At 43.1% G+C, this 13,311-nt stretch overlaps 1 protein-coding gene across 2 annotated transcripts in view; it reads left to right on the top strand.

The window, feature by feature from the left end:
• The first annotated feature begins 603 nt into the window (after positions 1-603).
• Positions 604-13,311, top strand: part of RFX8 (regulatory factor X8) — a 32,501-nt gene continuing 19,793 nt past the window's right edge. For both annotated transcript variants that reach the window (XM_019282672.2, XM_019282671.2), the window contains exons 1-5: positions 604-744; positions 4,076-4,199; positions 6,937-6,998; positions 8,514-8,600; positions 12,990-13,040. In XM_019282672.2, coding sequence (XP_019138217.2) covers positions 653-744; positions 4,076-4,199; positions 6,937-6,998; positions 8,514-8,600; positions 12,990-13,040 — 416 coding nt within the window. In that variant the 5' untranslated portion in view covers positions 604-652. The remainder of the gene's footprint in view (positions 745-4,075; positions 4,200-6,936; positions 6,999-8,513; positions 8,601-12,989; positions 13,041-13,311) is intronic.

Raw genomic sequence — 13,311 nt, 5'->3', positions numbered from 1 at the left:
CCTCACCACCCTCACAGTAAAGAATTTTTTCCTAATACGTAATCTAAACCTACGCTTAGTTTGAAGCTATTCCCTCTTCTCCTGACACTACGTGATATTCAGAAGTACCGCCGCACGATCGGCCGTTTACACCGCTTTCCGATTTGGACAGAATTCCTTTTCTCGCCTGCAGTTCCTACAAGAATCCCGTCCGGCGTCAGAGCAGTGGGTGCCAGGAATGCCGCGTGGAGCCTGCCCTTCGCACCGGGGCCGCGGCTCCCCGGAGCCCTCCGCAGGGCGCACAAACCACGGGGCCGCTGCGGGGAGCGCCAAGGAGCGCCCGTGCCCCGCGGGGCTGTGCGGGGCTGTGCGGAGGATGCGCGGGGCGGGCGCGGGGCGGGCGCGGGGGATGCGCGGGACCGGCGCGGGGAGGGCGCGGGGGATGCGCGGGACGGGCGCGGGGGATGCGCGGGACGGGCGCGGGACGGGCGCGGGGGATGCGCGGGACCGGCGCGGGGAGGGCGCGGGGGATGCGCGGGGCGGGCGCGGGGGATGCGCGGGACGGGCGCGGGACGGGCGTTCCCCGCCGTCCGTTCCCCGCCGTCCGTTCCCCGCCGTCCGTTACCCGCCGTCCCCCGCAGGCACCGGGCCCGGCCCCACCATCCCGGTACCAATGGACGACACGGAAGAGCAGCCCGTCCCGGAGCCGGCCGAGATGGCTTATTTCGGCCCCACTTCCCTCACCTACCTCCCCGTCCTCCAATGGTGGGTGCTGTCCCTTTGCCCGCTGTCCGGGATGGGCTGAGGATGGAGGTGGCGCGGCTGTCTCTCCTTTGCCGGGGGCTCGCAGGATCTGCCTTGCCACAGGGAGTGTAGGAGTCCTGCTTTTAGCTCTTCTCGCGGTTTCTTAGGGCAAAGAGGCTGGTTTGCTGCAAAGGCCTCATCATCATGATGATGCACAAACGATAACAGGAAAGCACGGACATTTTCCTAGAAGTCCGTCTCGTGCCACAAGCCTTAGTGATATGGAGGTGGTTTGACATGGGGGAGACGGGATTTTGTCTCAGCCTACTCACTGGCTGGGATCTGGCCCCTGTCAGCCATCTACTTGGTGTGATGCTGCAGGGCAGCTGGCCAGGATCTCCCTGGATGGCCACGCGTGCCTGGTGGGCTCTTATAGCACCTGGGTGGTTGTGAGCAGGTGGCACAGTGGCACTCGGGGTGATGCTGGGCGTTTGACATTCTCCAAGGTTATGTTTTCTTGAGCTGAAGGTAATGGTTGAACTCCTTAATGAGACACTTTCTGTAGTGGAGGAAGGTTGTCACCATTGTTTTCTTGGGCTTTGAGAAGACCATCATCTGCCTCATGACAGCTAAAGAGAAACCAGGGTAACTTTTCTTCTCTCCCCAAGCACAGATGTGTCCTGCTAGTAAATAATTTTGAAGCTTTGTGGGAAACAGTAACAATACATACAATCTTTTAACTTCTATTAAATTCTATTCCCCCTGCCAGCCATACTTGAACAGTGGGACTTAGTCTGTGTTTTTACTGTGATAGAGACACCACTGCTCCCATTTCAAAAGGACGGAAGGAAGAGATTTATACAAGGTCATTCATCCAACAGGTTTGAAACACACTGTAAAACTGAATCATAAGCAATCCTTGAAAGGATGAACCAATGATTTTTTCTTCATCATGACAACCTTTTCATGTTTTGAAAAATTTTAGATGTTCAGCTTCATTTCACAGTTGGTGCATTGCCAATAGCAAACCAGATTTTGGTCCAGAAATGGTTTAACAGTAGACTTGCCAACCTGTATAATGGCCTGGCTGCTGAGGGTTCACACAGAACAGGCGGCAAACCCGAAACACTTGGAGTCTATGCGAGGTCCTAAAATCAATCCGATAATAAACTCCACCCAACGTGTGGATACATAGTATATAAATGGAGGAGGTCTTTTCCCCTGTGCTTTTTCTTTAACCTCCACCTTTCTCCCTTACCATGCTTTCCTTTTGATTTTGTTGTCTTTACTCACAGTTTTGTTTTGATGCATGCCATAAAAACTCAGGTTTTGAAAACCTTGGTGCTAATAGGCAAGAAGATGAGTGCTGTGCTCTTTTCTGTGTGGATTTTTTTCCTGATAGAAATATTTTTGTGTTATGTGTCAGCACTAAGAAGATGTTTGACTTACTATTTGAAAAAGACTGGCAGTTTAATAGACAAAAAAAATCACAAAATGGAATTCCCAAATACTTTGTCCCTAAGTAGTTAAATGCTGAGGAAAAATTTTTGGCAAAAACCAGCTACTGAAGCATGAATTAATTTCTGATGCAATTCCAAAGACTCTTGTGGTGTTATATTAAGGATGAATTTGAACTTAAGATTAATCTCCTCTGAGATTGCTCGATTGTGAAGGGTTTTGAGATGCTCTAGAAGAAAAAGCATTTCTGCCTGCTGGGAGCCAGAGCTCATCAGGACTCTTACGTAGAATAAATTTCATTTACCTTTTAGCCTGATGACAGGAAATACCCCATTAGAGCAGCAGATCCCCTGTCTTTGGGTGCAGGTTCCTGCTCAGGTCTAGCCATGAAGCCTTTCCTGTTGGATGGTGGGGCTGGAGGTGGTGAGGAGCTGGCAGGAAGCCCAGCACAGCCTCTTGGGTTATTGGGTGAGAAAATGGTCTTCAAGGAGGTACAAGTGAGGCATTTGGGGGTCTTTTGCTAGGGAGGAGGAAAGCTGGGGAAGCAGATAGCCTTCTTCAATGGAAAAGGGGGAGGAGGCACAAATAACATGTGAGGTAGACATCATCAAGCTGCACAGAGACCATCTTCTTGCTCAGTCTGTTCTAGCAAGCCAATTTGCTGTAGACCTTATCCACTGTTGTTGTGGTTCAACACACAACTGTCTACTGCCAAAGCAGCTAAGATAAACAACTGGGTTGCCTGAAATCAGGCTACTAAAACAGAGGATGCTGGTTTAAAATCCAGCTGACTTATCTCACCCAGTGAATGTGAAAAGTCTGCTTTCCCAACCCACTCGATTATCAGTAAAGATACAGTGAGTAATTGGCACTGTGCTGCACTAGCATTCAGCTGATACATTAATTAAATACGCATAAATAATTTGGTAGAATGGAAACAGAGTCAAAGCAAGAAACTGCCGTGATACGAGCAGCGTGTCATGCTTTGAAAATTAATCCCTCTGCTCCTTTGCTTCAGCTTTGCTCCCGTATTTGTAGTGCAGCCTATTATCTTCTGACATCAAAACCATTGGCATTATCTTATAATTAAAGATCATTTTTTTGCTGGTGAAGGTAATATCTTAGGCTAATAAGTAACCAAGTTTACATCTTCCTCACCGTATTCACACAAGTAGTTGCATTTACTTGACTATGACCATTATGAAAAGTAGGATGAATCAGGGGTTTGCCGAAAGGGTGGATATTTAAACACCTAAGCTGGTTTCAGTCCTGGCAGTTCTGTTATATAATAACTGTAAATTAAAATTCTGTTCTCTTATTAAGCTTGTCCTAAAGTCAGTGAGGTTATATGAAAATAGAATGTGGTCCTTTAGTTTGTGCACTCTGTCCCAAAACACCATATTGCACATTTTAGGTGAAAAAATGCTCATATTATTGTTTTTGGTATAGTGGATTCCTTTCTATTTAGAAGACCAAAGTTAGATCCTTTCATATAAAAGCATTTTGCATATGAGAAATTCTAATACTGTCTGCATTGGTGTTAATGTTATAATGGTATTACTAAGCTGTGTTGTTTTAATTTAAAAATTATGAGAACTAGTTAATTTCTTAGCAGAATCTCACATGAGCTCTCTTACATGTTGAAAACAAGGAAAATAGAGCTTTAAAAGTTAAAAATAAACAGAGAGTATACATATATATCTATTTATATGAAAAAGTCTATTGTTGCCCAGGATACAGGTTAACACAACGGACGTAGCTCTTTTTCATTCTATGCTTCTATAAAATCAGAGTGACTATTACAGAGTTCACTGTAAATCTGATGAACTATTAAAATCTAACAATTCTTTCTTCTAACTCTGACATAAACCAACTGATGATTTTTGTTTTAAAGGCTAGCTGATAACTTCTATTTATGTGGAGGATGCACTGTACCCTGTCGGCTACTATATGAGCTGTATATTGAAACCTGCAATCCGGATTTCAAGATTCAAGTACATCCATCCACCTTTGGAAAGGTACAGAGTAGATAGGATATACAAGATAAGAAGTAGGGATGCCTAAGCAGAAAACCCCTTCATCAACTATACACACTGCATATCAAAAGAGATTAAATAACAGAGAAGAATGAATATGTAATGAATTATTCTTGTGCGTTTTCTAATGTATTTCTGCTAAGCCCTCAGGTAGATGTATTTATATCAGAGGAAAGTGCATTGTTTGGGATGGAGTTTATTTTCTTCAGGGAACTGGTGTATGATACTCTTGCAAAGATATCTTCTGCCAATATATTTTAGAAAGTTTTACCAGTTTTCTGTTTTTAACAGCAGAAAGTTAAACAACTCATTCCAAGGAGATGACTCTTCTGTCTTTAAAAGACATCTTTGGTGGTTACATAGTTTTATACTTTCCCTTTTAAGTAAACTTGGGAGATTTTGCTCCAAACACACCCTAAAAAGTTGTTACAGGATCCTCCAAGCAAAACAAATGCAGATGTAAAACTGAATCTCCTTCTAACAGTTCCACTCTTCTATTACACAGGGGTTGATAAAACCCACAGAACAGTTACCACTTAGAAATCCCAATTGCAACCGACACACGTAGCTATTCAACCTTTTTTAACAAATTGAGGAAGATAGAAAGCCTTGTGATTATCTCTTGTTCAAGACTTTTTGTTCAGATCTTCCTATTTTTTACGGCTAACATTCTATTAATTCCCATAGTAAGAGCTACTAAGCATTGTTTTAACACAAGCCCAAAATAATTTAAGTACAAGTTGTACCTGAAGTCATTTTCATTTGTGTGGCTAACCCCACTCTAGGAATCATTTATCTCAATTCGGTTGAAGCTAATTTTTTTACTGGATAAGTTAAATCACTTTTGCTGAAAATAAAGATTTGAGTGAGTGTTCTGGTGTGATTTATTACCATAGCTTAATGGATCATCACCCATCAGCTAAGACTGCGGGTAGAATTTGCGTGGCTCAGCGTAGACATTGGCCAAGAAGCTTGTCACCTTAAAACTGTCTAGGTAGCCAGTGGAGAGAAATAAGTAGTTACAGATGTTTTCTCACACTAAATGAGTCACCTCAGACAGCTCAGATGAAAGGGGCCTCAGAACTGCCATTTGTTTTTCCCCACTGACTACATAGTCTGCAGTGACTATCTTAGACTTCCCTGCCTTGTAGCCATGTAGGTGAGATTAATCCCATCCTGCCTGTACCCTTCCGGTGCTCCAGCACAACTGAGTTACCACTTGTAAGCTAAGCCTTCTTGTGGTTTACCTTAATGTGTTTTCCTTTTAAGCTGGGACAGGCAAAGATGAAGCATGAGTCTGGTCACATAGAAGAGCTGACAAGCCAGAGCTGCTGTGGGCTGGTGTTTGCAACTATTTGCTCACAGTCTTAACCAACCCTGTGCATTGCAGCGCAAGCTAACACATCCCACAGGAGCAAGTTGGGGTGCAGCTCCCCTGTGCCTTGAAATGGTCTGTCCTTCTGCAGCAGGAGAATGGACTGTGTAGCAAGAAGCTGAGGAGGGCAGGAACTGCAGCAACCCTGGTTTAAACTGAGTGCACATGTAATCAGTTACCACAGCCTGTAATGGGCTGAGCTATAAATAAGTTACCAAGCTGCAGTAACCTGACTGTGCTCCATGTGTGTGGACTGCAAGGGCTTTTGCAGTCCAGCCCCATGTGGATCAAACTATGGTGACTGAAGACACTACTAATCTCATCTGCCCCATCCCTCTGCCCAAATACAATCACTGTCTCTGTAGAAATGGCAGCGGGAGGAAGGATATGTCTTGTGCCACAAAAGCCCCAGCTTCATAGGCTGCCCTTTTAGAAAAATGGGATTATGCTGAACTATCAATTTGAGAAAGGGAGCAGCTGGGGTGGGTGCATGCAGAAACATGCAAGGAACAGGACCATCATTAAAACTAGAGGAGCGTGTTAATGAGTCCTTTCTCAGGCCTTTGGACCAACGACACACACTTGGCACAGAGTCCAAGCCTTGTGCTGCTGAGTGGAGACTCTCCTCACTCCTCGCTAACAGGATGTAAATCCTCTGTTCCTGCCATAGTGGGAATATTAGTGTCCTGGGTTAGTCCTGGACCCAGGTGTCCTGAGTTAGTCTCTGTTTTCAGAGGACAGCTCATGCAGAATAATCATAGTGAAGTGAATTATTACCCTGACAGTATCTAATTACTGTGTAGACCCCGACCTTGACAGATGCTGCATGACCTCAGTTCACACCACCATGGTGGTCAAAAGGTTGCTTTGCAGCTTGATGATTCAGGTCCTTTTAAGACAGATAAGTCAGGCCTTATCCTGTCAGTACACCTTCCAACAGTAGGTGGGTAGGTGAAGCTCCTTGTGTGAGTAAGTCCTTCTTAAATGAATAAGGATTGAAGGTCTGGCAGAGTAAGGGACCATCAGGACACCTTCAAGTTCCCCCAGCTGATTGATCCTGCCCTGGCTGCAGGGAGTCTCTTGGTGTAAGCACTGTTTTCCCCTGCAGACTATAAAAAAATTTCCCATCTGAGAGAGGTAATCCCTTAAGTGACTTAGCCTTGGATCCGCAAAAGCCTGATCGAGTTTAGTTCAACAGTTACCATTTGAGAGGTATGTAAGAACAGGTATTAGCCTGGAAATGATGAAAAACAAACAAAGTGATTAAAGACAAAAAGTGTGGCAGATACATTTTTGCATCTTAGAATGAATTTGCCAAGTATCTCCAATTTTCTGTTTATACAGCTTATTCAGTTGGTTTTCCCAGGCCTGGTGACAAGAAAGCGGACCACAGCAGGGAGTATCAGGTATTGGGTTTGTGTCCTTTCTTTGAAAATGTAACTTATAACTATTCTAATAAAATTTGAAAGTGGCTGACTTTTCAGCCCCAGCACTGCAATATGGCAGCTGAATTTTTGGTTGCAAGTCTGTAACACAACATAAGATCCAGAGTAATTCCTGGTGTAACCAAGGACATTAAAATAGAGTTAATTCCATGAAAACCACCACATCAGATCTGCTTTGGTAAGGCATGAATTCCAGATTGGACTGCTTTTTAAAAGACTTTAGTGCTCCAATTTTTACTGGCTATTAACAGCATGGTTTGCATGAAGCGTCTGCCAGACATCACAACCTTGCTGAGAGCTCTTCAGACACTGCGTTTCTAGGCCGGGAAAGACTGGCTCTGGGATGCACAGGGGTGGCAGCCATGATTAATGTCTGTATTGTGCTTTTCGTCCTTGCACACATCCTTGGAGTGACCCAGCACATACTGATGGTCAGTGGAAGTGCCGTACAGTTTTAAACCATTTAAATCAGACAACTTCAGGTCCTCCTCCTAAATGTAATTTCTTTTCCCCTCCCTCTCTTCTAGACCACAGAGATTTTGATGCTTTTTCATATTCAAAGTTATACTCACACTCTGAACATCCAGACTAGGAAAAGAGGTGTTCTAAGGGCATTGAGAAAGAGTAATTTTACAAGCATTTTTTGTAGCTGTCTAGTGTGGGCTTTGAGAACAATATGCCTTTACTTGATTTGTGGCTTGTTTCCACTAGTCTGGACTTGCTACCAGCTTGAGCCAGGAAAACCTCTATTTTGGGCTATTTTGGGAGTGCCTCACCTCAGACACTCCTAGGCTCCTCCTCATAGCAGACAGGATTTTGGATGGTGTTTGGTAGCCCCCAGCCAACATGGTCTCTCTTCCCATCAGCAGAAGGTTACCCACTCCTGGCTGCAGGTGGCCCCAAACCATGGCACTGCTCCCGTGGTTCCTGGTGGCCCAGCCTGGGAGGAGCCAGCTGGTAGCACCTTGCTAGCAGAGATGGTGACTCTGTTGCTCACTGAACTCAGACAAATCTTAGAGAAGGTCTGGCAGTTGAGTTTTAGCTTGATGGGCCATGACACTGATGGGCCATCCAGTCACTGAGCTACTGTAAATGGCTGAGGAACAGCTGCACTACGTTCTTCAACATCTGTGGGGATATGAGGACCTCTGTCTGCCAAGAGTCTGGTTCCTGACTTCACTAACTGTCCTGTACAAATCTGAGGCACTCCATTCACTGTCTTAAGTTTTATTTCATTTAGAAGAGGGCATCATTCCAGGGCAAAAACTGTTAACAAGAGTTTGTAAAAAGTTTGTGTAATTATTTTCTGTTGGGGAAAATAAATATTCAACATAATTAAAAAAATAAATATAGCTGCTACTTGATCTTTTCTTGGTTAAATAGAATGATCATCTGCTTTCAAACAAGGATTATGAATTATTTGCTGACTTGTTGAAAAGCATATGGTTGCCAGTTCATCTTTTTTTATTTTTCTAGATATCAATATGATGGAATAGCTATCAAGAAGGAGTCTTCTTTTTATGCACGTTTTTGCTGTCTTCTGTATGAGCAAAATTATCTCAGGTTTGTTTTTTAAAATGTTTTAACCAAAAAATGACACATGGCAGTCTATATGTTTTGTGAAAATCTGTAAGTCATCTGTTGAACACTGCCAGTAGCATTATCTTTTTCTTCTCAATATAAACACTATGAAAGTGCTGTGCCTTTAAGTGCTGTGCCTTAATAGACAAGCTGTATTTTGGAAACAGACCCTGCCTAATTAGACTTTCTTACATTGGACAGTTTAGCCATGTAGATCTTAAGAGCAGGAGCTCATGCTGAACCTAAAAGAAGAGCTTAATATATTGAGACTCTAAATGGGAGCTCAAAAAACCCATATTGAAATGGCTTCATGACATTCTATCACCTTCCTCATTAAAGAGTAGGCTGAAGAAATGTATTGAAGTATAAATTACTGTATTGTTTTGAAGAATCCTACACACAATCATGTTATCTGGGTTTTTTACTACTAGAAACAGTACTTCAGAAATACTTCATTCACTTGGTATTAAAATACCAGATTTTAAAATCACCTCTTGTAAGAGAACATCAATAAGAAAATGTGTAAGACAAGTATAAATGGATTGCAAAACTTAAAAGCCTAAAAGCCAAAAACGAATGTAAGATACAATGGTAGATTAAAGTGTATACAGGAGCATGTTGTGGGCAGGAGAGGAAGAGTTCTCATGGTTAAGCTCATGGTTCAGATAAACAAACCACAGGCTTGAATTTCTTCCCAGAAAAAAGAAAAAAAGGAAAGAAAAACAAAACAAAACAAAACAAAAAATAGAAGAAGGGAAATTCTGCCATTTTGTAAGTTTCACACTCCTTTACACTGAAAAAAAAAATTAGGTGCAGCCTATACCTTGGACTTTGAAGACCAGGCTTGTATCCTCATTCTCTTACAGTCTTGTACATTACTTTAGTATGCATATGGGAAAATTCTCCGTTCTTTAATATGGAGATCTAGCTTTATTCTATGGCATGAATGCTAGGGGCATACAAGTCAGCCGATCAAGGACCAAGGTATCTGGTGATGCTGAAACTGTTTCAGTGTCCATGATAGTTTATATAATATTTACTTAATTAAGTGCATGCTTTTGAAGAACATGGAAAAATTACACCCATAGGTTTGTTGCCTTCCTTCACAGGTTTTATGGCAGGTAATGTTGCAGAAGTCCATAGAGCGACAAGGGTAAATGATGAGACAGGACAGAGGATCAGGTTCTGTAGACAATCAACTGGCAGTCTTGTTGTTTTGAGACTAAACAAATTATTCATAGGAAATTTGAGGCTGCTTTCCCATGACACTCTTACTGAAGTGATATCCTTCACTTCCTCTCTACCCAGTACAATCAGAATAGGCCTAAGGTTTGACATCCACAATGAGGAAAGGTCTTGTCTGCTGTTTAAGGAATATTGCAGGTCTCTGGCTAAGTCTCTGCTGGTCTTTCCTTTTCAAGGAAGGAAAGGTGTTTCCCTGCAGCATCACTTGAAAATAGCAATCTTGATGGGCATAAAAGAAAAGCTGATGGTTCTGGTCATGTGAGAGATGAGAGAGAACAGAATTATTTGAATTGTTGCTCTCTTTTCCTCCCAGTGTAGAAACATGAGGAAAAAATGCATAAAGTAGGAGGAACCAAAGAAGCAATGTTAGGTGAGTTTGGGGCAGGTGCAGAAAGAAGGACTTTAGCCACTGCTGGGAGACAGATGCACCACATATGCCAGCATAGCTTCTGTCTCTGGCCCTCCTCACGGAAATGAGCCATCTCCTTGGATGGGCTGGGGAACACCCTGTAGCTCATGCTTGACCATAGGGAAGATGCTGTGCTGGCTGCAGGCCTCCCCCTTCTTCTCCACCAGCTGCCAGAGGTGCCTGCCCAGACATCTACTCCTAAAAAATTGTATTTAATTTGACCAAGCCAAGGAATAGGACGTGCATTCCAGGGAAAGGGCTGATATCAACCAGCCACCTACTGATCTTGATATTGTTTCTTGAGATAAAGCTGTCCTATTGAGACAATTGGCATTCTTCAGTCTGGAGAAGAGAAGGCTCCACGGAGACCTTATAAACACCTTCCAGTACCTAAAGAGGGCCAACAAGAGAGCTGGGGAAAGACTTTGTACAGGGGCGTTTAGGGATAGGACAAGGGGCAATGACTTGAAACTGAAAGAGGGTAGACTTAGATTGCGTATTAGAAAGAAATTCTTTACAGTGGGAGTGGTGAAGCACTGGAACAGGTTGCCCAGAGAAGCTGTGGATCCCCATCCTTGGAAGTGTTCAAGGCCAGTTTGGATGGGGCTTTGAGCAACCTGGTCTATTGGAAGGTGTCACTGTCCACAGCAGTGAGGTTGGACTGGATAACCCTTGAAGGTCCCTTAGAAACCAAACTATTTTACGATTCTATGATTCTATAACTTTTCGGATTAAAATAAATTCAAAATATAAAGATTGTATTCAGAAAAAGATCATCTTTCTAATTGCAGTAGAAAAGTCCCATAACTACAAAATTATCTTGTCAGATGTTTCCTTCATTTAAGACAATTTTAAGAAGACACTAAGCTGTTGAGTGAAGCCAGACAGCTGAAATTAGAGCTTCCACTCTAAATACGGCTACATCTCTGTCCCAAGCCACCATGTAGGCCCACAACACCTGGGCAGATGGGTGTCAGAATTACTTCTTAGTATCTCATAAAGCACAGCAGGAGAAAACAGAGAGAAAGCAGTAAAAAAGCACAAAACATGGCCAGAGAAGCATGAGTAGCAAAACTCTGAAAGAAATAACTAGGTCACATACTAGAAAAGCATCTGCTTCAACCAAGTAAGTGAGTTAGTTGCCATTTGTGTGGAGTTTTGTAAGTTCTTTGCAATTAAGTCATGAAGGAAATACCTCATCTTTACTGTCCTATCAGTAGGGTTCAGTACTTTTTGAAATCACTGTTAATTTTTCATTATCCAAGAAAACCGATAAAACCAGAAATGGAAAATTCTAGATTGCTTTTTACTTAAAAAATTGAAATTTAGAAAAAGTTATTAAAACTTGAAGACTTTTTTACCTGCAAGAATAATTTTTTTCTCATACAAGTAATCATATGTATAAACACAGCAGGGTATGACCTATAACATCTCAGTTTTTGAGAGTGTAATCGTGCGGAAATTTCCAAATCAGAGGGAAGATTTTTAATGTACCATTTCAGTGCAGTCCAGTGCCAGTTTGTTTTCCAGACCCCTCTAATGGGATATACTTCTCTGGCTTGTTGCCATTTCCCTCTGGCAGAGGCAGGGGGTATCTGTTTCGGTGGTGAAGGTGTCCTAAATAACTACTGCGCCCTCCCATGCCCGAATAAAGTCCAACATGCAGATGCTTTTTCTATCACACCCACCAGAGGGGAAAGTGGATCCCTGAGCCCAGCTGAGAGACCACAGCATCCATCTAGCCTGTGGGTTGGTGAAGAAGGGAATGGTTTCAAAACTATGAACCACTCTTTCTAATTCCTGAAAAGGCTATTTCTTGACCATGATAGACAGCAACTGATGTGGTGCTGGTAGTGAGGAACTAGGCTTCTGAAGGATCTGGCAGCTTGGAGCTATGCTTTTTGATGTCACAGGAATGGCAGCAAGATTATTATGATTTGCCTTTGAATACAAAGAAGGCGTTAGCAGTCTGATAGTTGGTGGGACTTCGGATGTGTCAGGGTTGGAACATATTCACCCAAGGAGTGATGAGGATGGTCTTACACAGCACCTGTGAATTGGTTCATTTAGAAATCTTCAGTTCTTTGAAGTTATGTGTACCACAGCTCTGATGATGGTGTTTATGAAAATAGTGTAAATATATGCAACTGTAGTCAATGAGGTCTCCAAATGTATTACAGACATGAGAAAATACGGTATTTACTGATTTGCATTACAATATGATGTGTTCCCTCTTAGAATGGGAGCTTTGAGGACAAGCTCTCCCTAAAATGGTACCCGGTCTGACTCAGAGTACAGCAGTGTTTAAAAAATGTCATTGAATTTTGATTCTATAAGAGTTGCTTTTTTGATTCTAGTAATAGGCAAGGTTTAGGCTCCTGACTGTCTAGTGAAGCAAACCTATTCATTTTTAATTTAAAAAAACTTCTTTTGATTCTAGCAAATTAAATTTACTAATCTCTGTGTAATGTGACAGTCAACAGCATGCACATTCACCACCTTCCCTCCTTTCACTTTTCTTTTGTCCTTCCCATTTATGTCTCTGTTATTCTTTATTTCATCCCCATTCTTGTATTTCCCATTTTAGCTTTAGTTCCCACCCCATAGTATCACCCAAACTCTGCAAGAGAGATGGTGAAACTCCTTGTGATTTTGCTGTCACCCATTTTCTCTTTCTCCCACCCACCTCCTCTTTTGTGTGTTCCATCTTTACCCAGGCACTGCTCTCTGGGGGAAGTGAACATCTCTGATGTGCAGCCAAGCACCAGGTGAGTGCCAGCCCCCTTTGCTAACAGTGGGGGCACATAGAACTGTTAGTGTTCTGTAGCTATTTGCACTCAACCATCAGTGAGCTCCTGGCTGGCTGCTGGGGCACAGAGGAACCCATGCAGCACTCCTTGTCTCTCCTCGACGTCCCTGTGTCAGGGGAGTGGGGAGCCAGTCTGCCGAGGGAACCAACACACTGGAGGCGAGCGATGCTGATACGTGTTGCCATAGTAGCAGCAGCAGAAGATACAGCTGGCCGCCTTCTCAGGGAGA

The sequence above is a fragment of the Corvus cornix genome, chromosome 1 (assembly GCF_000738735.6).
Source record: "Corvus cornix cornix isolate S_Up_H32 chromosome 1, ASM73873v5, whole genome shotgun sequence".
In the NCBI taxonomy this organism is placed as follows: Eukaryota; Metazoa; Chordata; class Aves; order Passeriformes; family Corvidae; genus Corvus; species Corvus cornix.
Note: the sequence above shows the minus strand (reverse complement) of the source record. Positions and strands in the feature narration are given on the sequence as shown.